At 34.4% G+C, this 20,898-nt stretch overlaps 4 protein-coding genes across 5 annotated transcripts; 1 reads left to right on the plus strand and 3 right to left on the minus strand.

Annotated features, from left to right (window-relative positions):
- Window positions 1–1,449: 1,449 nt before the first annotated feature.
- Window positions 1,450–5,884, plus strand: LOC114875732 (gustatory receptor for sugar taste 64f-like). The gene is made up of 12 exons (XM_029186354.2): window positions 1,450–1,744; window positions 2,381–2,442; window positions 2,500–2,647; window positions 2,877–3,004; window positions 3,138–3,332; window positions 3,405–3,514; window positions 3,578–3,748; window positions 3,820–3,992; window positions 4,059–4,221; window positions 4,587–4,676; window positions 4,737–4,829; window positions 5,804–5,884. The coding sequence occupies exons 1-12, from the start codon at window positions 1,647–1,649 to the stop codon at window positions 5,828–5,830; spliced, it is 1,458 nt and encodes a 485-aa protein (XP_029042187.1). The 5' UTR covers window positions 1,450–1,646; the 3' UTR covers window positions 5,831–5,884.
- A 358-nt stretch (window positions 5,885–6,242) lies between these two features.
- On the minus strand, window positions 6,243–10,927 carry LOC114875734 (gustatory receptor for sugar taste 64f-like). The gene is made up of 10 exons (XM_029186359.2): window positions 10,858–10,927; window positions 9,838–10,066; window positions 9,518–9,749; window positions 9,198–9,333; window positions 7,267–7,463; window positions 7,107–7,198; window positions 6,822–7,042; window positions 6,576–6,741; window positions 6,396–6,485; window positions 6,243–6,314 (listed from the first exon to the last, which is right to left on the minus strand). The coding sequence occupies exons 2-10, from the start codon at window positions 10,015–10,017 to the stop codon at window positions 6,252–6,254; spliced, it is 1,377 nt and encodes a 458-aa protein (XP_029042192.2). The 5' UTR covers window positions 10,018–10,066; window positions 10,858–10,927; the 3' UTR covers window positions 6,243–6,251.
- A 304-nt stretch (window positions 10,928–11,231) lies between these two features.
- LOC114875735 (28S ribosomal protein S14, mitochondrial) lies at window positions 11,232–11,930 on the minus strand. The gene is made up of 3 exons (XM_029186360.2): window positions 11,819–11,930; window positions 11,577–11,717; window positions 11,232–11,500 (listed from the first exon to the last, which is right to left on the minus strand). Exons 1-3 carry the CDS (start codon window positions 11,891–11,893, stop codon window positions 11,315–11,317), a joined length of 402 nt encoding a protein of 133 aa, XP_029042193.1. The 5' UTR covers window positions 11,894–11,930; the 3' UTR covers window positions 11,232–11,314.
- Window positions 11,931–12,181: 251 nt separating this feature from the next.
- LOC114875733 (elongation factor 1-alpha) lies at window positions 12,182–16,667 on the minus strand. 2 transcript variants are annotated; one of them, XM_029186357.2, is made up of 5 exons: window positions 16,581–16,667; window positions 15,029–15,203; window positions 14,278–14,886; window positions 13,811–14,086; window positions 12,182–13,605 (listed from the first exon to the last, which is right to left on the minus strand). In XM_029186357.2, the coding sequence occupies exons 2-5, from the start codon at window positions 15,170–15,172 to the stop codon at window positions 13,249–13,251; spliced, it is 1,386 nt and encodes a 461-aa protein (XP_029042190.1). In that variant the 5' UTR covers window positions 15,173–15,203; window positions 16,581–16,667; the 3' UTR covers window positions 12,182–13,248. The 2 variants fall into 2 exon arrangements, with proteins under 2 accessions (XP_029042190.1, XP_029042191.1); XM_029186358.2 differs by lacking the exon at window positions 16,581–16,667 and adding an exon at window positions 15,462–15,547.
- Window positions 16,668–20,898: the final 4,231 nt, after the last annotated feature.

The raw sequence follows: 20,898 nt of genomic DNA on the forward strand, positions 1-20,898 counted from the left end.
AAATATGCATTTGCGCGCAATGTTGCGCAGGTCAATGAGTCAATGCGCATGCGCAATTAAACAAGGACATAAGAGGCCCCTGCGCAACGTTTTCTTTTCATTCGCCGCATTGTAACCGGCAATGCGTTAACTTTTGAAACATCCTGTATATAATAAAGGATCTATTATCGTTATCATGACATAACCGAACGGTTTCGTTGAACGATATAATATCTGATATGAAGGACATATCGGTTTCCACGGTTACAAAGGGAAGTGGGTCGGAATTATGAAACAAGATCCACATATGCACCCCCTTTTCATCGGAACAAATGCAAACGGTGTGACAATGGAAAAATTCTGTTTGCATAGTCTGTCAGGTTGTCGTTTGTCAACGTATATGAAACGGTACTGGCTATGAAAGAGACTGAAGTGTCGAGGTTACATATCATAACGAATAAACATCATTAAATACACTGGACAAAACTATCATTGACTCTGATTCTTATTATTTTTATATAATCTGCATTTTTTTTTAGTTTTTGAAGAAATAAATTCCAATATATGATATTTATTACTTGCTACTATTCCCAAATATTATCTCAAATGTTGCAATAATTATTTTAATAATTTCTTAGAAAATTCACGGGGTGCGGTGTTTATCGTTTCTCTGAAGTAGCCTGTAATATGCGATAAACACTATTTTTACAAACCCTTATAAATCAAGTGACAGTGTGAAATATAGCAAGTGTCAGAACTGTTAGATAGTACGATAGCACATATACAAGCTATTATATTACGGATGAAATATGGAAATCCAAGAAAGTTGAAGCTTCGTAGCATTGATTTTCCACATCAAGCTTATAAAAAAATTAACGACTATAATTGTTATATTAATTGTAACAGAATTTGTAAAATAATAAATCCAATAGCAATTTTTTGAATATCTAACTATAACTAAATTATCTTCCAATAAAAAGGGTTTCCTTGTTCCATGAGAATTGATCGACATTCTCTTATTTGTACATCAATCATATCACCCTCCATTTAACTTCTAATCCTTTTTTCATGAAAATCGTTAAAATAGATATTATCTCCATTAGAAATGAACAGAAGAAACGCTAAACAATATACTTGAGACATTGAATAAAGAAAATCCTACAGTTGAGTACCTTTGTTCATTGAGCACCATTTGCGTCAAGTACGTCAAATGTTCGCTCGTGTGTAAATCTATACGCAGTAGTGCATATCTGTTATTTCGCCGTCATTAGTTTATATACGCGCTATATAAACAATAGAATATATATCTTGTGCAGACACGTCGTATATCTTTCAGTTCGTTTCCTGGCGCGTTTTCCAACGGAGAAAACTATACTTTCCGCGTAATTTTTCGCCCCATATTATTGCAATCATTTTTCTAAAAATTGAAATTCAATTAATTTGAAATTAACACTTTCGCTGCCGCAAGATTCAATATGGTCAGTTGTTTGAAATCTGATCACGCGGTATCGCGTGCTTGAGGGTCGATGATAAAACTTCGATCACGCGATATCGCGGGTTGGATCAATGAAGTTTGTACCATTGCGGCACGCAGCGACTGACTTCTTGGGCTTGGCAGCGAGCGTGTTAATACATATTAAGAGAGGAATTAGAATGGTGGAAATAAAATGTCCGATTACGATAGTATAGCAGAAACATTAACCAGAATGCGGCCTTTAAATTTGTCGGAGGTGAAAGGTCCGAAGATATTATCAATCAATGTCGGGTATGTACTCAACAAAATTTCATTTTGAACAAAAGGAAAATCCATTAATTATTAAAGTATACATAAGGCAACAAGCCCAATGGAATTAGTAGAAAACATATACTAATTTAAGATTTAATTTATGATTTTGAGAATTTTATAATGGTAATTTTTTGAAAGGAATTAAAAATTCTACAAAGGGTAATATTTATTAAACGTATACTATTATTAACTAATCGATTTTCCTACTATTAAAAAGCAATAAAAAATGATCTTCCACTATGAATTTTTACACCTGTTAAATAGTAATATATCTAACAGGACGAGTAGTCCTCCAGTGGTAGTTCAAGTGAACATTTATTGAGTTTCCGCTGTCTATAAAGTATCCTCCACCCTTTTTCCTTGACGCAGAATAAAACTCTGACGTAATGAGTTTATCTTCCGTTCGCCATGCGGTCTTGTGCCGTGCACACTGTTGATCACGACACTCCACGGGTAAAATTTATCATTTATATTCACCATGGAATCATTGAAATTCATTTCACAGTTTACGCGTTCGTTTCTTAATAAAAATGAACGAGTCGCGAATACATGAAAGCGGCCATTAAAGTGATGAGTGTTAATTATGGTGGTTTTGATTAATAATATAATTTTCAGATCGTCCGGAAGTAACTTGCAGTTCAGTTCATTGGACAGTTCGAAACTGAAAATTGACAAAAGTAAGTTGTTAGGGGTGATGTAAAGTGTCAATTATTTTTGAGTGTAATTAATTTTAGTGTCGGGACCAGCAGTACCTCCTACCAGTACTTTCAATCCAGAGACTGATAGTTTGCATGCATCCATGAGGCCTATAATTATGTTGGCCCAGTGCTTTTCCTTGTTTCCGGTGACAGGCGTTAATTCTCCTAATGCATCACACCTCAGGTAAATTTGATAAAATAATGATATAGCGTAACGGGAACTTAGGCACTTTGGTAGAAACGCAGGCAATGATCAACAGTTCTGGTTTAACTATGAAGGGGTTAAGAGAACCCGACACCCCCAAAAAATGGGATCGGCCCTACTCCCACATCATTCTAATATTCCAAGATTCCAAAACCCTAGAATTTTAGAATTCAAAAATTTCAAAAACAATTAATTTTTGTTTAATTAGATTCACTTGGCGTAGTCCGAAATTCATATACTGTGCAATTTCGTTTCTTGGTTCGTCGATGATGACAATTTTCAATGTTCTGAGGATAACAGGAATAAGTTCAACAGGAATAACTTCAACAAAAATGAGTAAGATACATAAAAAAAAAATTTCACACTTTAACAATTGATTTGTCAAAATCACTTTAAAATTGTTCAAGAGTTGCCTTTCTTAATACTATTTCATACAAATAATAATATGATATTATTTTTTGTTCGCAAGCTACCTTAGTTTTCAATGGGACCAACTTGATTGCGACCTTTCTTTTTTTAAAACTTGCCATGCAATGGCCTTCTTTAATGATAACTTGGGATAAACTTGAAAAGGAATTGTCAACAAGGCATAGGAAACTTTCCAACACAACTTTGTCCGCGAAATTCAAAATCATAACTATAGTGGTGATGATAATTGCCTTAGGTGAGTATCATCCACATTATTATCCATAATTAATATTGTATCGATAATAATTAACAAATTAATCTATTGCAGTGGAGCATAGTTTCTCGATCCTGCATGGTTACATAAGGGCCAAAGAATGCGCTCAATTTCGTGGAGATCCAGATATTATTGGCGTTTATTTCCAGTCTCAATTCCCTCAAGTGAGCTTGATGCCTCCACTTTTAATTAGTCTCTAACTAAAGAACATTTTTATTTTTGCACAGATATTTTCACGAATTTCATATAGCTTATGGAAAGGTATACTGATTGATATAATTAACATTTTGAGTACATTCTCATGGAACTTCGTCGATTTGTTTCTAATTCTCATCAGTATAGCTTTAGCAGATCAATTTCGTCAATTAAATAGTCGGTTATATTCTATAAGAGGAAAGGTAAGGATATTTTTTGATGACAATGTATTAACTTGTTATCGCTAATTTTAATTGAAAATATTTGTCGTTAGTGTCATTTCATTGTTAAGGCGATGCCGGAATGGTGGTGGGCTGAAGCAAGAAGTGATTATAACCGCTTGGCAAACTTGACGAGACAATTGGATTCCCATATCTCGATGATGGTTCTTTTATCTTTCGCCACCGATCTTTATTTCATTTGTATACAGCTGCTTTTCTCTTTCAAGTATGTACAATTATTTTATAAATTTATATGTTATACCTTTTAAATAAATATTTCATGTTTACACAGTCCTATGCGAGGTATCGTTGAGAAAATTTATTTTGGCTTCTCTTTTGGATTCCTATTGGCGAGGACGATGGTGGTTTCATTGTGTGCCGCTTCGATTCACGACGAATCCTTGCTTCCGGCTCCAATTTTATACAGCGTTTCCGGTAGCAGTTTCTCGACAGAAGTAATTTTCCTCAGTTTCATTCAATTTTAGACCTCCTGGTAAAAAATATTCAAATTTTTATCATTGTTAATTATAACTGGTATATCTATGCATTTTGTAATTCATAACTGATGAAAAAAAAAAAAATGCATCTGTATGTACATACATACACGTCGACGTCGTTATTCATACTGCTACAATGCACATGTGTTCGTCTGGTTGCCTTTCTTCGGGGTTCTCTTCGGGGAACTTCGTGAAACTTCGTGGACTCTCGAAAAACAGGCGGGAACCGGTCTATTATTCTACATACTTGACTACTCTTCTGCCAGGCTATGCATTTAAATTGAGATTATTAACAATAGAAATAATGTAAATAATTTTCGTAGGTGATGAGATTCCTTTCCCAAGTGACAACAGACAGCATTTGTTTGACTGGGATGAAGTTCTTCTCAGTGACCAGAAGTCTCGTGTTAACTGTACGTATAAAATATTAAGTATAAAATATATTATAGACTTTGTACTTAATTGTGTTCCAGGTCGCAGGAACTATAGTTACCTATGAATTAGTTCTTGTCCAGTTCAATTCCGTCCAGCAAAATGACACAATGAACAGCACGAAAGTGTGTGAGGTGAAGTAGTCGCTTGTTCTAACATTTCTCGAAAAGCTTGTAAGAATTTCTCCTCCAGTTTATTAATTTTATAGAAATTTTTCATCTGCTTCTATATCGTTGTACTTATTGTACATAACAACAACTAATTATTAGTGCTTTCTGTCTAAGCTGCTGTACATAAAGTGCTACCTGATTCATTCCATTGCCTCTAGTATAGCTCGCTGTATATTAATGTGAAATGTAAGTTTCGTTTGAAAATAAATTACAGTGATACTTGTAACAATATGTACATTTTATAATACATCATTTATTGTGTATCAAGAATTCTGCAAATTTCTCTAGCTGAAAGAAGAAGAAGTTGCAAAGGGCTCCGTAAGTAGAAGAAAAGAGGGAGATAGTAAGCATTGTATATATGTGTAATTAAGTCTCACTGCATGTTTGTTTTTTGTATAAATAGTAATCTTTTTAATATATCGCTTGTAATCACATGATACTCTATACAAGGCGCCTGAATACTACCTATACCACATTTTGCAAAGGTGTAAGGCGGGTTACCATACTGACAGGGGTAAGGAAATTTCATTTAGGCGATTATCAATTTTTTACACAAAAAGAAACCATGGGACCAGTACAACGTTTTCTTTACCTTTTTTCCACGTTTTATTCTTCCAAGCACAGAATTATAAATAATACTCAATAAAATTCTATATGGGCGGGAATATTTTCACGCATGCGCATCTACGTGTTCGCGCATGCGCATCTACATGTTTGCGCATGCGCACAGCTTAGAGGGAATGTTGAACCAGTTTACAAAAATGATTGATTTAAAGTTTGTTGGTATTTATGCTTGTTTGTAAAACTTGTTGTTGATTATGTACAATAATACAATCTTTCGTTATTAATAACATCTCTTCATGTAATCGTTATATATATTTATTGATAAGAAATGTAAGCGTTGTTATTTCACTTATCAATCTGTCTTTTTGTTATAGTCCTACTCTTTGGATACTTTACGATAATTTTGGCCATTAATTAACTCCTTCACGAAGAAGCACTTATACCTACCCTTCTTCTCTTTCAACCAATGTCAAGTGTAAATTCCATACATGGAAATTTAGTTAGAAAATAAAATAAAAGGATAACTAAAATAGTCGTATGCTTTGTTAGCTTTGTATTTTTGTATCAAATATGAAGAGTAGACTTTGTTTAGTAAATCAAGTACATGTAACCGTTTGATGCTTATTAAAATTGGTGTTCTGAAATATGTGAAATTGTTGCAGAAACATTGTCATTTGTAGTGAAAATAAAAAATGACAATTAGTAAAACATTTCATATTATAATTATAAACAGAACAAATGTACAAAGCATTTTGTCAAAGAGGTCACCAATTATATTATAACAACTGTTGAATACGTAGTTAAAAACATATTAACAATTACCTATTTAACTTTGCCCATAAACTGGAGAAGTACAACTTCGTAAGTGGTAATTGCACCAACTACCTACAAATACATGTTTTTTATTAAGCAAATCATATGAAACATATGTTTCGTGTAATCAATATGATATAGATATGAATTTACTGCAAGCATGAAGTTCCTTGTAATTGAGAAGAAACGTAATCCTGTCAGAGTTACATCGTCTGTGGCGAGTTGATATTGCAGTCTCTGAGTCTGTAAAAATATTTTTCACATTACTCGAAAATAAAAAGAGAAACGTCATTCAATAAACAATTCAATAATTAGGTAAATATTTAAAATCACCTCGATGTTATAAGTTGACGCTGAACAACTATACAAGAAAGGTAATGCCTTCCTGCTTTGGTCGTGTATTCTAGCAGTAAGTAAAGTAACAGCACATGCACGACCAATAAGAAATGCAAAGGAACCAAAAAAGTAAATTGTACTGAGAATGTTGTCATCGTTTGCTCTGGTTTTAAAAACACAAGATTGATCGTGATTCTTACATTAATAAGTAATATTATGTAAAAAAAAATAAATAATACATACGATATACCGTACAGTAGTTGCAGACAAATAAAATAAAGATTATTCGCAAAAGATAAAAGAATAACAGGTGAAATATGTTGATCCACTTTCTTTACAACAGAACTCAATGCTGCATAATCTTCGCGAAGTTCATGCCAGTCGAATCTTGTTCGACATTTCGTCACTGTAATTGCCAGTCTTTTATTCAATGATTTGTATCTTTCGGCTAAACCAGTGGCAACCTAAAATAAAATTATGCAGTATCAGTAATATTTTCCTCTGCTCCTTATACTATTATTTTATTACCAGTATAGTAAAGAGATCTGTAAAATTCCATACAAAAGTTGCTGTCTTGCTGACAACGAAGATAAATAAGCCAAGGGTAAAATTGTACTCCACTGAAAACAGAAAAATGATGTGACAAAATGTGAATACAGTACAAAAATTAATAACTAATCAATATTACGTGTATCAAAAATAAACGAATGCGATCGTAAGCTGTACAGTTCCAAGAAGTTACGAAATGTCGAGTTTGAACTGCCCCATTCGTACTCTGCGGCGTTGTTCACAACACTTAGAACATGTTCGGTGAGAGCTAACAGTAGAATCACGGAACTTATCAAGATAAATTTCCATCGAAGATGTGGGATTTCCGTCGAATTACTGTGAATAAAAAGCAAATCAAAATTATATCTAACTGAATTTAATGGAATTAATATTATAATATTTAGTATGTAATTGGAAAGTATGAATGACTATGTAAATATCAAATTCAAACTTTCCCCCGTAAGTGGGCGGCGGAGGGGAGCCTCAGACATACAGGGTGTTCGACAACAGGTGGGCAAAATTTTAAAGGGTGATTCTAGGAATCAAAATAAGACGAAAATCAAGAATAACAAAATAGCGTTTGCGGCTTTGTTTTCCGGTAATAAACGTTTAAAAATTCGAGTAAAAGGCGCCTGAAACCTGCAACCCGCCCAGCACCGACGACTGAACGTCAGGTCAGCAAGGGTAGGTACAGTCATAACCAAGAATCGTTGGATAGTTGAAATTTACCTCGTGCTATTCTGTTTCTCGGTACTGCAGCATTCGGCTTCGATTCTTGGTTATGTCTGTACCGACCCTGGTTGACCTGACGTTCAGTCGTCGGTGCTGGGCGGGTTGCAGGTTTCAGGCGCTTTTTATTCGAATTTTTAAACGTTAATAACTGAAAAACAAAGCCGTAAACGCTATTTCGTCATTCTTGATTTTCGTCTTATTTTGATCCCTAGCATCACCCCTTAAAAAATCTCCCACCTGTTGTCGAACACCCTGTATATACAGTATATGTGCGCTGGATAGATGCAAGAGAGATTGGGACCCAAACATTCCATGTATCCAGTCGAGGCGAGGTTTCGATTCTATGTGCTGTAACCTTAATTGATCTTTTTCATTATCCTTTTATTATTATTTTAATAAGAGCAACGTGTTTTTGTAATTTGTGTAAATATAATTCAAACTATGTCGCGTTTGGTCTCATTTTAATCAGAAATAATCTCACAAATGCGTTAGTAAAAGTTTCATTAAGAAAAAGTCAAAAATAAAAAAGTTTCATCATTGAATTGATATTAGTCACACCGATATTGCAGTTCGGATTATATTACACGGCTTCCTCGTCGAGCGTCTCGGATCGCCAAGGTGGATCCCCCGACGTGGAGAGGATAGTCACCTTGCATTTATCCAACCAATCTTTTCTTGCATTTATCCAGCTTTTATTGTATATGGGACCACCTCTCTCGCATCGTCACTTTTCTCGGGACCGCGGCTGGGGACGAACAGGAGTCCTGGAAAGGGGAATCCTCGGGAGAGGACTGGGGACCCGGGTAGCTGGGTACCGGCGAAGGCCAGGAACCATGAAAACCCACAGGAGAGAGGGAGGGCATCCGTATTTCCCCTAGGGCAGGCCTGTCCAAGTAGGGGAAATTACTCCTGGAACACATGTTTTTGGTCCCCTTCCAACGCTGCTCCTTCAAGTAAGGTGGGACGGTTCCGACTGCCATCTCTCCGAGGAGACAATACCGCCGCTAGGAAAGACGGAGAGACGGTAGTCGGAACCGTCCCATCTTACTTGAAGGAGCAGCGGTGGAAAGGGAAAAAAAACATGTGTTCCAGGAGTGGATTCCCCTACTTGGACAGGCCTGCCCTAGGGAATTCTACCATGCTCGATGTTGTACAATTATTTGATCGCTTTAAGAAGATCGTAATCTGTGGCGTTTTCACATCAAAATAAATTATTGTAATTATTCTGACATTCGAGTGCAGCGACGATTAGTAAGTATTTAAGTTTGCGTGCACACTGGTGAAGCACAAATAGCGCAATTAGCAAGGCATGAATCTAGGAACAATTGTGATATCGACCTGTCTATATATCTTTCCATAGCCCTCCATTCGCATTGGAGAGATCTCCAACGGAATGAGAGCCAGAAAAATAAAATCGTGCCCAGCAGACTGTTCCCATAGAATACTGCACCAATTGTTGCTGCTGCTATCCCACCTGAAACATAATCTTGTCATTCGCTTTATCTTGTCATTCTTTATCGTAGGTTACACGAGCAAATAAAATATGTTAACTATGAGGGTGCCAGGATATCATCACTTTCTCTCTATATAGGGCATCCTATGCAACCGGGTCAAGTTATAACTTTAAATATTTAAGTAATACTTAAATAATTTCTTACCGTCTCTCTGAAACGATTCAGAATTAATCATTTTAATCATATGGATCACCGATATGATCACTGCGAAAAATATCATTATACCGACAAAAGTCGCATAGATGACTAGAAACGAAAATGGCTTAAATTTCAGTTTCGAAGGTGATGACGATCGAATTCCGGATACCGGAAATACACCGAATATTTGAGCGATACGTAAAACAGGTCCAATTGCACAGTGGAAACTTTCTGTGATCTGAAAGAAAAGTTAAGAACGTTAATATAATTGAATGATTACTGAAAGAAATATGTTTATTTTTCTTACAAAAGTAAATAATTCTTACGCTAATATTTCTAGAATAATTTCGTTCACGTCGAAGTCTTTCAGAAGATAAGTTGATCATAATTTTCGGTCGTAATTCTTCAGGGTCATAATCATTATTTTCATAAATAAAAGTAGGCCAAATTCTTTTACTTAGAATCCTATTAATAGCTTCGTTCGAGACACTTTTCGATTTTAACATTATGAGTTGGTCTTTTCAATTCTGACTAATACTGATACATGTTGTACATCTGTAAGAGCAATTTTTCTGTATTAATTTTTCTTAATTTAAGGGGCCCATGGTTGGACATGTGCATACGTGTTTTACGGGTCCTAGTAATTAGGCGCTCCTTACCAATCGAGCGCAAGAAAAGCATCTAGTAACTGGGTCAGTTATCTTATTTAAAATTGAATCAAATTTATTTAATCTAACACTTCATATTTCATTGCCACGTGAAGGAGACATATTTTCCGTGCTAAAAGTCATTTATCATCTCGCATTCGAAATCACAGGGCTTTCGTTGTGTTACAGTAATGTCACCTGAACACGCAACAAATGAATTTTGACTATATAAAAGTCACACCGTTTATCCAGCTTATATTGAGCAATTACTTATCAAGCATTATAGGTGACGCGCGTTTAAGACAACCGATATTAATAGTGTATTATGTTCTCAGGAAAAAGGGGTGGCGTTTGTTTATCCAGAACATGAATCAATCTGCTTCCATTAAAAAGTCTTATTAATTTGCCTTATTAATATTAATAAGTCTATAATGTATATAATTTAGTACATTTGGTAATAACATTTTGTTGTTATTAAATAAATAAAAAGAATTGCAAATTGTGTAAAAGCAATCGGCGTTATTTATAAATAATAAATAATACCCTTTCATAATACTGAAAAAAATAGCAGGATAATTAAATAAAATTTAACACGAAAATTAAATATCAAATAATAATTCTTATCATTCTTTCTAAACAGTATAAAATATCGTTTTAAAAAACAAATTCTTATTGTAATTCTTCTTATAATTTTCATACCTTGGATATTTCCCCCTGCAAATTAAAATAACTAATGCAACAGGTTCAAATTGTAACAACAATAAAGAAGTATTCACTACGTGAGTATACGAATGTCTACTAACTCGTAAAAAGTTTCTTGATCCAGTAGAGCTGAAGTGTTTATTCGGACTTGCGCCATGTACGCCTGTCGTACTACTACATAAACTGGCGGCAAGTATAAATATAGGTGTATGAAGAATTTCAGAGTAATCAAAGCAATAAAGCTATAATTATACATAAATAGTTGATATTGATTCTGAATGTAAATGCAGTTATTTCCAACTTCATTTGAAAGTTGATTGATAACAGTAAGGATAATAGGCTTAGGATAATGTCAAGTAAATTAAGTAAAATATTTTTGATCTTGACTATTTATTTAAAATTTTGGTTTATTACATGCACAATGTCCAGTTGTTTTGAAAAGTTATCAAACATTTTACCATATTGCGCGCTGTACACCAGCCAACTTATTATAATCAGCTAAATGACGGAACACAATTCTTGACAATCTCCATTTCTTAACAACACCACGTGGACGTGAAGTTACTGCACAACGTGATGTTAATTGGCATAATGCAGTTTGGCGGGGAATTGTCTCATCTATTTGTTTGCCAACAAGTTCCTGTAACAAAGAATTAATGTCATTATCAACTAATTAACCTTTTCATACATTCATGTATTAAAAACGAAAAAAATACCTTTATTTCAGGTGGTAAGATATTATTTTTTTTCATTGCCACCAATCGCAATCTTTCAGGTGCATAATCTCTCGCTAATCTTCTACGTTTAACATCACGGGTCATCCACCGACCAATCCAAAGATCACGTACTTGCTGAAACTAAACGATGAAGTAACGTTATAACCTCAAAAACTATGCTCATTATTTGATATATAAACAAACTTCATATTTAGATCATTAATAAATGCATTTATACCTACATTACATGTTGGTAAAGTGTTCTTTGAAAGGAAATTTGAGAATGCCGACAAACCGTTTCTTACAGTAGCAGCCATATTTGATTCAACAGCTGATTTTTATTCGTGTACGATTAACATGACATCCATTATGTAATGCATGTAACACGCGGTAAAGTTGAAATCACATATTTTGCCGGAAATAAAATTTAATAAACATTATTTAAGCTTTCATCTACCATTTAATTAATAAGGCGGGCATAAAACTGTAGAATGTAAAAAATTATAAAAATTAATAGAATGTCAAAGGAGTAACTAAGTTTTTATAAAATTACTGATGATACATTTTTACAATATAAGAAGGGAGTAATGAAGAACACAACCAAATTGTTGTTCCGTATTCCTTTATTCACTTTTATTTGATACTGTTATTTATATGTATGTACAGAATACCGTTGTTAACCGATCTCAACTATAGAAAAATCGCGGGCTAAAAGTGCTGAACCCGTTGCAGAGCGCAATCGTATTCAGCACGTGTTTTTCATCCAATGTAGAACATGTAAAAATGCAAGGTAAATCTTTGTAAAGAAATATATCCTAGAAAAATGTATTGTGTGTATATATTTTCAGCAGTTCAATTCCTTACCCATTCAGGTAATTGGAAAGTAATAATAAAAAACAGGTCCCACCTTCTCAACTAAATTTGTACTGAAACTAGTACTTATTCTTTTTCCTTAATCGATATTATTTAAACTGTTATATATATATTTATATATATATCCCATTCATGATAAACGATAAAAATAACGTTTCCTTGAATAATAGAAAGCAGCTTTCTAGAAAATGATGTCAGAAGTATAAAGCATTTTATACGATAAGAGGATGGCGATGATTAATCGATAATTAGTTATAAAATGACGGCAAAAAATAATAATGAATGTTTTTTCGAATATCGCAGATATAGGATTTATTTCCGTATAATAATTAGAAAATATAATTAAGCCGAGCTAAATTATGATGTTTTTTTTTTGTTGATGTTCTTGTGAAATCAGATGTTTATAAGTAGCTTACGTAGTTTACATTCTTTTTTCACGGAACTCTAGCAAGCGAGGAGCAGGATGTATGCATATTCGCAATCGTTGACCCTTTACCTTTCCTACGAAATTCCTTGCGATGAGAAAAGTGACGGAGCAACCATTTGGACAAATGGAATATACGAATATCAAAAAAATATGGCGATCGTGCTACTTCGTGCACATAAAATGCCAGTCGTCGCGATTCTTTATCGTTTCTATTACTCTTAACCATTGGTCGCGATTTCGTAGAAAACATCGTGGTCCGCGATGGGAATAACGTGTCGCTGTTTTCGCGCGAGGAACGTGAAGAAAGGAGGTAAACTACTTCAGCTATTATACGCCGAAGCCCATCTGGCGATACACATGTACGGAAACTAGTTATTTCTTTTTCTGGGCTTTTTCGGCAGCCTTGGTTGTCTTGCCAACGTTGTCCTTGAAAGTAACGGCCTTGATAACACCAACGGCTACCGTTTGACGCATGTCACGAACAGCGAAACGTCCCAGAGGAGGGAATTCTTGGAAAGCCTCGACGCACATGGGCTTGCTTGGTACCAGCGTGACAATGGCAGCGTCTCCGGATTTGATAGCCTTTGGATTCTGTTCGGTGGTCTTGCCGGTACGACGATCGCACTTCTCCTTAATCTCAGCGAATTTACACGCGATGTGAGCAGTGTGGCAATCCAACACTGGCGTGTATCCGTTGCTAATTTGACCCGGATGGTTCAACACGATAACCTATTACAGAAAAAGAAATCAATTTTATTTTAACCATTTAGCGAACAAATGCCATGACATAATTATTAAATTTCCTAAGCACTCAGTCGTCTTCGACCATCACCAGACCCTACGACCCTCCGGTGGAAACCGCGAATGAAGTTTACATAGTTTCTATCATTGTGCTAATGGTTACAATTAATGTACATTGATTTTAAATACAGACCTGTGCGGTGAAATCAGCAGCACCCTTGGGTGGGTTGTTCTTTGAATCTCCAGCAACGTAACCACGACGCAATTCCTTAACGGACACGCTTTTGACGTTGAAACCAACATTGTCACCGGGGACAGCCTCTTGCAGAGCTTCGTGGTGCATTTCGACAGATTTTACTTCAGTGGTCAGACCAGCGGGGGCGAACGTGACGACCATACCGGGTTTCAGCACACCAGTTTCTACACGACCAACTGGTACCGTTCCAATACCACCAATTTTGTAGACATCCTGTAATTGTATTTAATATTAGAAGATACACATTCTTATAAACTGATGATTTTTTAAAAAATTAATTTTAATCAGACATCTCTAGCCATCAACGGATAAAAAAATCCTCCGGTGGAAACCGCGAATGAGTTAATAGTATTATCATCACGAAATAGAAATGTTAAGTTTATTTTATTTAATTCAAAACTCACTTGCAGGGGAAGACGGAGAGCTTTGTCTGTGGGTCTAGTCGGTGGAAGGATAGCATCGAGGGCTTCGATAAGGCATTTTCCTTCTACTTTGCCTTCCTTGCGCTCAACGGTCCATCCCTTGAACCAGGGCATTTTGGAGGATACTTCCAACATGTTGTCCCCATGCCAACCAGAGATCGGCACGAATGCAACAGCGGCGGGATTGTAACCAATCTTCTTGATGTACGACGACACTTCCTTCTTAATTTCTTCGAATCGTGTTTCAGAGTAGGGCGGCTCAGTAGAGTCCATTTTGTTAACACCAACGATCAGCTGCTTTACACCGAGTGTGAAAGCGAGCAGAGCATGCTCACGAGTTTGTCCGTTCTTTGAAATACCGGCTTCGAATTCACCTGTACCAGCGGCAACAATTAATACAGCACAGTCAGCCTGTGATGTACCAGTAATCATGTTCTTGATGAAATCTCTATGTCCAGGAGCGTCAATAATAGTAACATAGTACTTTGAGGTTTCAAATTTCCACAGAGCAATATCAATAGTGATACCACGTTCACGTTCTGCCTTCAGTTTGTCCAATACCCAGGCATATTTGAAGGAACCTTTACCCATCTAAAAATGAAATCATATTTAGTATTCAAGGTATTAAATATTGCAATTGTAAATGTAATTTCAAGTAATCTTCACTGTACCAAGTGAAACTAAACAGTGAAATTGTTAATTTTTAAAGAATAATTTCAATTGTTTTAATTACCTCCTGGGCTTCCTTCTCGAATTTCTCAATGGTACGTTTGTCGATACCACCACATTTGTAAATTAAATGACCAGTAGTGGTAGATTTACCAGAGTCGACGTGTCCAATGACGACAATGTTAATATGAATCTTCTCTTTACCCATGGTGAAGCTTTGTTTATACTTTCTTAGTTAACTGTACAAAAACATAAAAAAAAAACATTATATAAATTTTAAGTTCAAATATATTGTGAAATATTTAATTATATTTAGTACTGAATGAACGCGAAGGAAGAATTACTTAAGGCAATTATATCCAGGTTACATGTCGCGAATAATACTTCATGTACTTGGAATTTTGAACCGACAATAATTATTTTAATATTTACAGAATCACGTGGGAAGATATTAATTATTATAAAAAATATTTTAACCTAACAATTATTAATATTACTTAAAAGAGTAGCAGGTGTCTTTGTTCTAGCGTCCACGTGGCGGTATCTGAATATTCCAGAACGGAACTGACCGCCATTTTGTAGATGGCCAGAACATTGCAATGTTGCCACGACTTTCTTGACGCTTCATATTACATGATGCCATTTGGTACAATTTTCGGATGAAAAGGGCTGTAATTACTTTCTCTACAAACTTTTTATTAAAAAAAGTTAAAAAAAAAAAAATTAACAATTCTATGCGACTTCAGTATTTTAAATTTCCATATTCAAAAAATTTTGGAAGTAACTAATTAAAAATTACATTAAATTGCCACAAAATGTGTAAAGAAATTTATAAATTAAGAATTTATTTACAAATAAATACCGCGAAGACTTTATATTATGTAATTAATGCATTAAATTTGGAAATTAACATAAATACCACTTGATTGCCGATTTTCTCCTTTTTCAAGTGATACCATTTCCACTTACCCCTTTAAAACAACGATAATATTCGAATAATAAAAATAATTGATTCAATAATTTGACACACTGGAAATCAGCAAGCAAACTCCATTGTCGGCGAAAAGTCGTCTCACAAGGTCGTTGTTGCACACGATTTCCAGTAGGCTTCTAATGCATATCTTGATGCTTTAATTATAAGAGATCAACCAATTACAGCTCTTTTTTCGTTACATCAATACAATTATTTTTATTAACATATTTTTGGTATCACGAAAGGCACAGTTAGAAAATTTACATTGCGAATATTCTCAGGACTGCAGGAACTCGTGACTGAAACTTTAACTCTGACAAGCGATCGACCGCCATACTGCATCCGGTTATTTGCATTTTTCTAACTTTATTCATTTGGAAATCACGTTCTGTCAATTATTCGTTGAATCACATAGATTTTTCGTACGATCAACGATTAATTGCAAGATTCAATATGTTAAAAGTGATGACAAATGAGTTTTACGAAGATCAGCATGTGGACCGCGTTCGAACAGCCGGCAACTATAGCCATAAGCCATGCGTCTGTTTTCCAACGTTGTATTTCACCGAAAAAAACAATATTTCCGCAAAACTGTTGTCACAACACAATTCTCTGGTATTTCGTTCGTTGTTTTATTCCGTACCTGACGTTCGATGCTACCTTTCCGGTATGAAAATTGTCGGATTATAGTCCTATGCGAAAATCACGAACAACCACTCACCTCCAGATGCCACGACAGAAAGAGATCGTCCAAATCAAGTGACATGCGCATACGGCTTTCCGACCCTAGCCTCGAACCCAGGTCTCCCTGTATATTGATCATTTGTAAAATATTAAGCCACTTCCTTCAATATCATATATTATTTCAATCGTATCACTGGTATTCTCATAAACGAACAATTAGATTTTTCCAAATTATTTTAACAATATCGTTGAAAATTATTGACTTTAACCATTCAAAGTGGTCTACAAAGAAGGAGGCGCTGGCTTTGAGATTACGGTTACGCAGCAACACCAGGCGTGCCGCGATTCATATGTATAGATAGTCCTAGGATGCGCGCATGTATGGGAGAACATAAAATCAGAAAGAAGACAGATATATTAAAAAGAGAGAACGCTAGGTCGTTGCGTTCGGGGATGCACTCGGATTGTAATATTAGGTTCAATGGCATGACCCCAAATTTATCGAAATTCAAGATATTTGCTGACGATCTGAAACGGAAATTTCATTTCTATCTACCCGTGTCAATTATTTATTAGAGTTGCATCAATACAATATCGATTAATCGAATGCATTTATCGAAGCAATATGGCCGAACTACGACCCTACCGTTTTTATAACCTTTTTTAAATTATATAACAAAACGGCTGCACACAACTGCATGTTTTATTGCTGCATACAGTATTTGTATTTGAGCATATTAAAGTGTTCAATGGCATTAGAATACTTTATTTTTTAACTGATTGTGAAATTGGAGAATTATAGATTGAAAGGGACACAAAAACGTAATTTATTGAGTGCATATTTATTGCAAGCTGTACCCATTTGTTAGAGTGAGAGAAGAAATTCGCCTGGATAGGTTAATAGTTAGAACAGTCGGCCGGTACCAGAATCAGAAGATCCGGGGTTCAAATCTCCAGCAAAATCGATCGGTTAAATGTTTTTCTTATAATATATAAAAGTCTTTATATATATTATATATTATACTATGGAGAAATGATTTTGAATAGTCAAGTGTTCTCTACAATTAAATAAATAATCATTTCTTTATTTCATGTATGTATATTTATTATCTTAGATTGCCTAAATATATGCAACCACGCTCGCTTGAGCGCATCTATCTTACAATTAGTGGCACTAATGTTATACAATCATATATTTTACAAAGGAATGAATGATTCATTGAAAATAGCAAACGAAACGTTATGCATCATTCTCTTGGTACGCAAGAGAAAGACGTCATAGGATGTTAATATATTACATTCGTAAAATGTTTAATGGGCTACAAAGAAGAATATCTAAAATTGTATATTTATTATTCAAAATGATACTCATCAAATTTTTAAGTTCTATTGTTTAGTTTAGCGATATATAAAAACGCGGGATGATATTTAGATTTGAAATCATAATTGACGTATCGTATTTAAATATTTAGAATTTAACATAAAATAATAATATTAACCACACGACACGTGCAACAATAAAACATAAAAAGATCAATTCTAAATAAACACATGGTTGCAAGGTATTTAAAAAGAAACTTCCTCCTAATTTCAATCGTCTATTTATATTTTTGTATTCTTACTGATATATCGGATCGTACATTTACACTTACATATGGGAGCAGCGCAGCTAAGTTTCGAAAATTCCAAAATAACTTCTATGATTAAGAAGAGAACGTATATTCGGATAGAAATGGACAAAAACGACGTGTGTTCGCTCATAGGCAGATGTTCGAGTACATAATCGATGATTTATGAAATGCACGATCATTAAGGGTGTAATTGATAATTACAATCGTATTTTGCTGTGATACTTTTCTCCTTACATTATGTTTATTTATGATTCCCGTTTGATGGCTCCCTTTTAACACTCGCAATGTTGCACTATTATCTTAATGCCAATATTTTGGTCAATTCTTTATAACTGGAAGTAAACTTTCACACTCACTACCTCCCTTTTTCTTTTTCTCGTACATACATTCATACACAAAGTTGTACGAAATAATATCATTCCGGTGTTAGATTAAATAAACGTTAGTAGAAAAAAAATATAATTAAACACCTTCGTTGCCATTCACGCGATATCGCATGAGTCCTGGACAATGTCCGATCACGCGATACCGCGTGCAATCTCCATAGTGTTTAAACGTTCGGGCATACGGCGACCAACTCATTTGACAAGTAAAAGTGTTAAATAAACTTAAAACAATAAATTTGGATGCACTTTCTATCCTCCATTATTATATTCATTGGCATGCAGAATTTTCTATTTTCTCATTTTATATTGTTTATTGTTGTTAAGAAATAATACTCCTTTCAAATTCGGCACCTTTCGCACAACTCCTCGCACAGTTTCTACACGTACTCATACTATTTATTATCACTATAAATATTTATATTAATATTTACAAAAAATTATTCGTTAAATGTTAATTAATATTTAACATCGCAACCATATTAAGTTGTAATTTTATTCCTGAGTGACTATTCATCGAGAAACTTGCCTCTTGTTTCATTTACTTTATTGGATAGTTTGTTTAACGCTGTTACGCTAGAATGTAGAAAAAATTACAATTAATTGATGTGGTCAAACATAATCAGCTCAACAATAATCATTTGAAATAAATAATTTCTTTTTTAATTCACATCTTATAAAAAATAACTGAAAATTAATAGCTTTCAGTACAATTGGAAAATTATTATTAGAAGCTTGCGAATTTCAATTGTAATAATAATTAATTATGAAATTAGTTACGAGCTGAATATGTTTAACCAGAAAATTAATTTAGACTAAATAAACTAATAATAATCTTAATACAAATGCTTTGTATTATTTAAGACAATTCATGAATTCATATGAACTGACCTAATATTATTATAGCATTAATTGAAATGTAAATTGAGAATTTTCTGAACCATATTGTGGAACGTAATGGTAATCAGTATTCAACTTTAGCAAACATTCATTATATCAATATAACCGTATGGAGATACAGATTTAATTAGAATTTCAACTAGTAATTAGTTTTCCTTATCTAAAACATACATAAACTTTGTATACCATTGGCACTTATTTATAAATCATTTAGAAGGATGGTACAACAGTAATAGAATTAAATTGTGCATGGTTTTAATTCAATAATGTGATATTCAATGTACATAACTTTATATAACAAATTTATATTAATATCTATAATAGATGATAAAAAATATATAATAAGAGGAAAATTGTGGAAACTGGCGCTACCCCTGCTGCCCTTCTTTCCTTGTGGGCATTCCCGCGGAGGGAGACTATGTAGGGAAGGGGCCATCTGCATATATAGAAGTCTGGCCCTACCACTTGCGAGTAAGCATACGCGGGAAAATTTTAGAGGTGTGTGAGTACTCGATTTATTCGAGTCGAACAATGATCGATCGGTCGAGCCGAGTCGATCGTTTGAATTTGCCGAGCTACTCGAAATCGACGAACTACTCGAAAAAATCGAACTACTCGAATATTCGAGCCCTCGTAAATCGAAGTTTCACACGGGCTCGAATATTCGAGTAGTTCGATTTTTTCGATTAGCTCGCTTTTATATCAAACAGTTCGTCGATTTCGAGTAGCTCGGTAAATTCAAGCGATCGACTCGGCTCGAACAATCGAAGCGAGTTCAGCTCGGCTTGTAAATTACGAGTACTCGCACACCTCTAGAAAGTTTAAATTCATATTTCTCAGTTATATATTAAATTCGTGTTATAAAATTTTGTCGGAATTTAATTTTATCTGCAATAGCCTAATAAGTAAAGAATCATTTTCAATATGAAAAATGTATGGAAGACGACGACGAATCTTGGCACAAATATTAAATGATAATCCACAAAATGATCAGAGAAATTCTCGTAAAAATGATTTAAGTAGGTACAATATGGCTTAATGAAAAATGTTCGTGCATTGCATTCGAACATCGCATCTCGTGATTAATTATAATAGGCAATCAGGAGATTCTCATGCACAAGATATAGTTGAATAGTTATAATAACAATCGACCAATCGACTGAATAATATCGCACATTTGATTATTAACAACCTTTCACAAACCGTCATTTTCTAACCTGACACATCTATGACGATATATAATACTTTATCTTCTTTTCAACACCAATAAACATCTGAATAAAATCAATATCATTTAAACAGTTGTGAATGGATTTAATATCGCAAAGATATCCGATTAATTTTGTAAATTCGACTTTCTTAA

The sequence above is a fragment of the Osmia bicornis genome, chromosome 15 (assembly GCF_907164935.1).
Source record: "Osmia bicornis bicornis chromosome 15, iOsmBic2.1, whole genome shotgun sequence".
Lineage (NCBI taxonomy): Eukaryota > Metazoa > Arthropoda > Insecta > Hymenoptera > Megachilidae > Osmia > Osmia bicornis.

Bases quoted from the DNA above. Each gene is read 5' to 3' on its own strand.
- LOC114875733 (XM_029186357.2), bottom strand. From the start codon at position 15,172: ATGGGTAAAGAGAAGATTCATATTAACATTGTCGTCATTGGACACGTC. The intron at 14,887-15,028 runs GTAATTAAAACA...TTTCATTTTTAG, and splicing joins TCGAGAAGGAAGCCCAGGAG to ATGGGTAAAGGTTCCTTCAA. The intron at 14,087-14,277 runs GTGAGTTTTGAA...ATACAATTACAG, and splicing joins CTCTCCGTCTTCCCCTGCAA to GATGTCTACAAAATTGGTGG.
- LOC114875732 (XM_029186354.2), top strand. From the start codon at position 1,647: ATGTCCGATTACGATAGTATAGCAGAAACATTAACCAGAATGCGGCCT. The intron at 1,745-2,380 runs GTATGTACTCAA...TATAATTTTCAG, and splicing joins ATATTATCAATCAATGTCGG to ATCGTCCGGAAGTAACTTGC. The intron at 4,677-4,736 runs GTACGTATAAAA...ATTGTGTTCCAG, and splicing joins CCAGAAGTCTCGTGTTAACT to GTCGCAGGAACTATAGTTAC.
- LOC114875735 (XM_029186360.2), bottom strand. From the start codon at position 11,893: ATGGCTGCTACTGTAAGAAACGGTTTGTCGGCATTCTCAAATTTCCTT. The intron at 11,718-11,818 runs GTAGGTATAAAT...TTCATCGTTTAG, and splicing joins ACACTTTACCAACATGTAAT to TTTCAGCAAGTACGTGATCT. The intron at 11,501-11,576 runs GTATTTTTTTCG...TCTTTGTTACAG, and splicing joins TCTTACCACCTGAAATAAAG to GAACTTGTTGGCAAACAAAT.
- LOC114875734 (XM_029186359.2), bottom strand. From the start codon at position 10,017: ATGTTAAAATCGAAAAGTGTCTCGAACGAAGCTATTAATAGGATTCTA. The intron at 7,464-9,197 runs GTCGATATCACA...TTTTATTCACAG, and splicing joins ATGGAAAGATATATAGACAG to TAATTCGACGGAAATCCCAC. The intron at 6,486-6,575 runs GTGATTTTAAAT...ATATTTTTACAG, and splicing joins CGTCAACTTATAACATCGAG to ACTCAGAGACTGCAATATCA.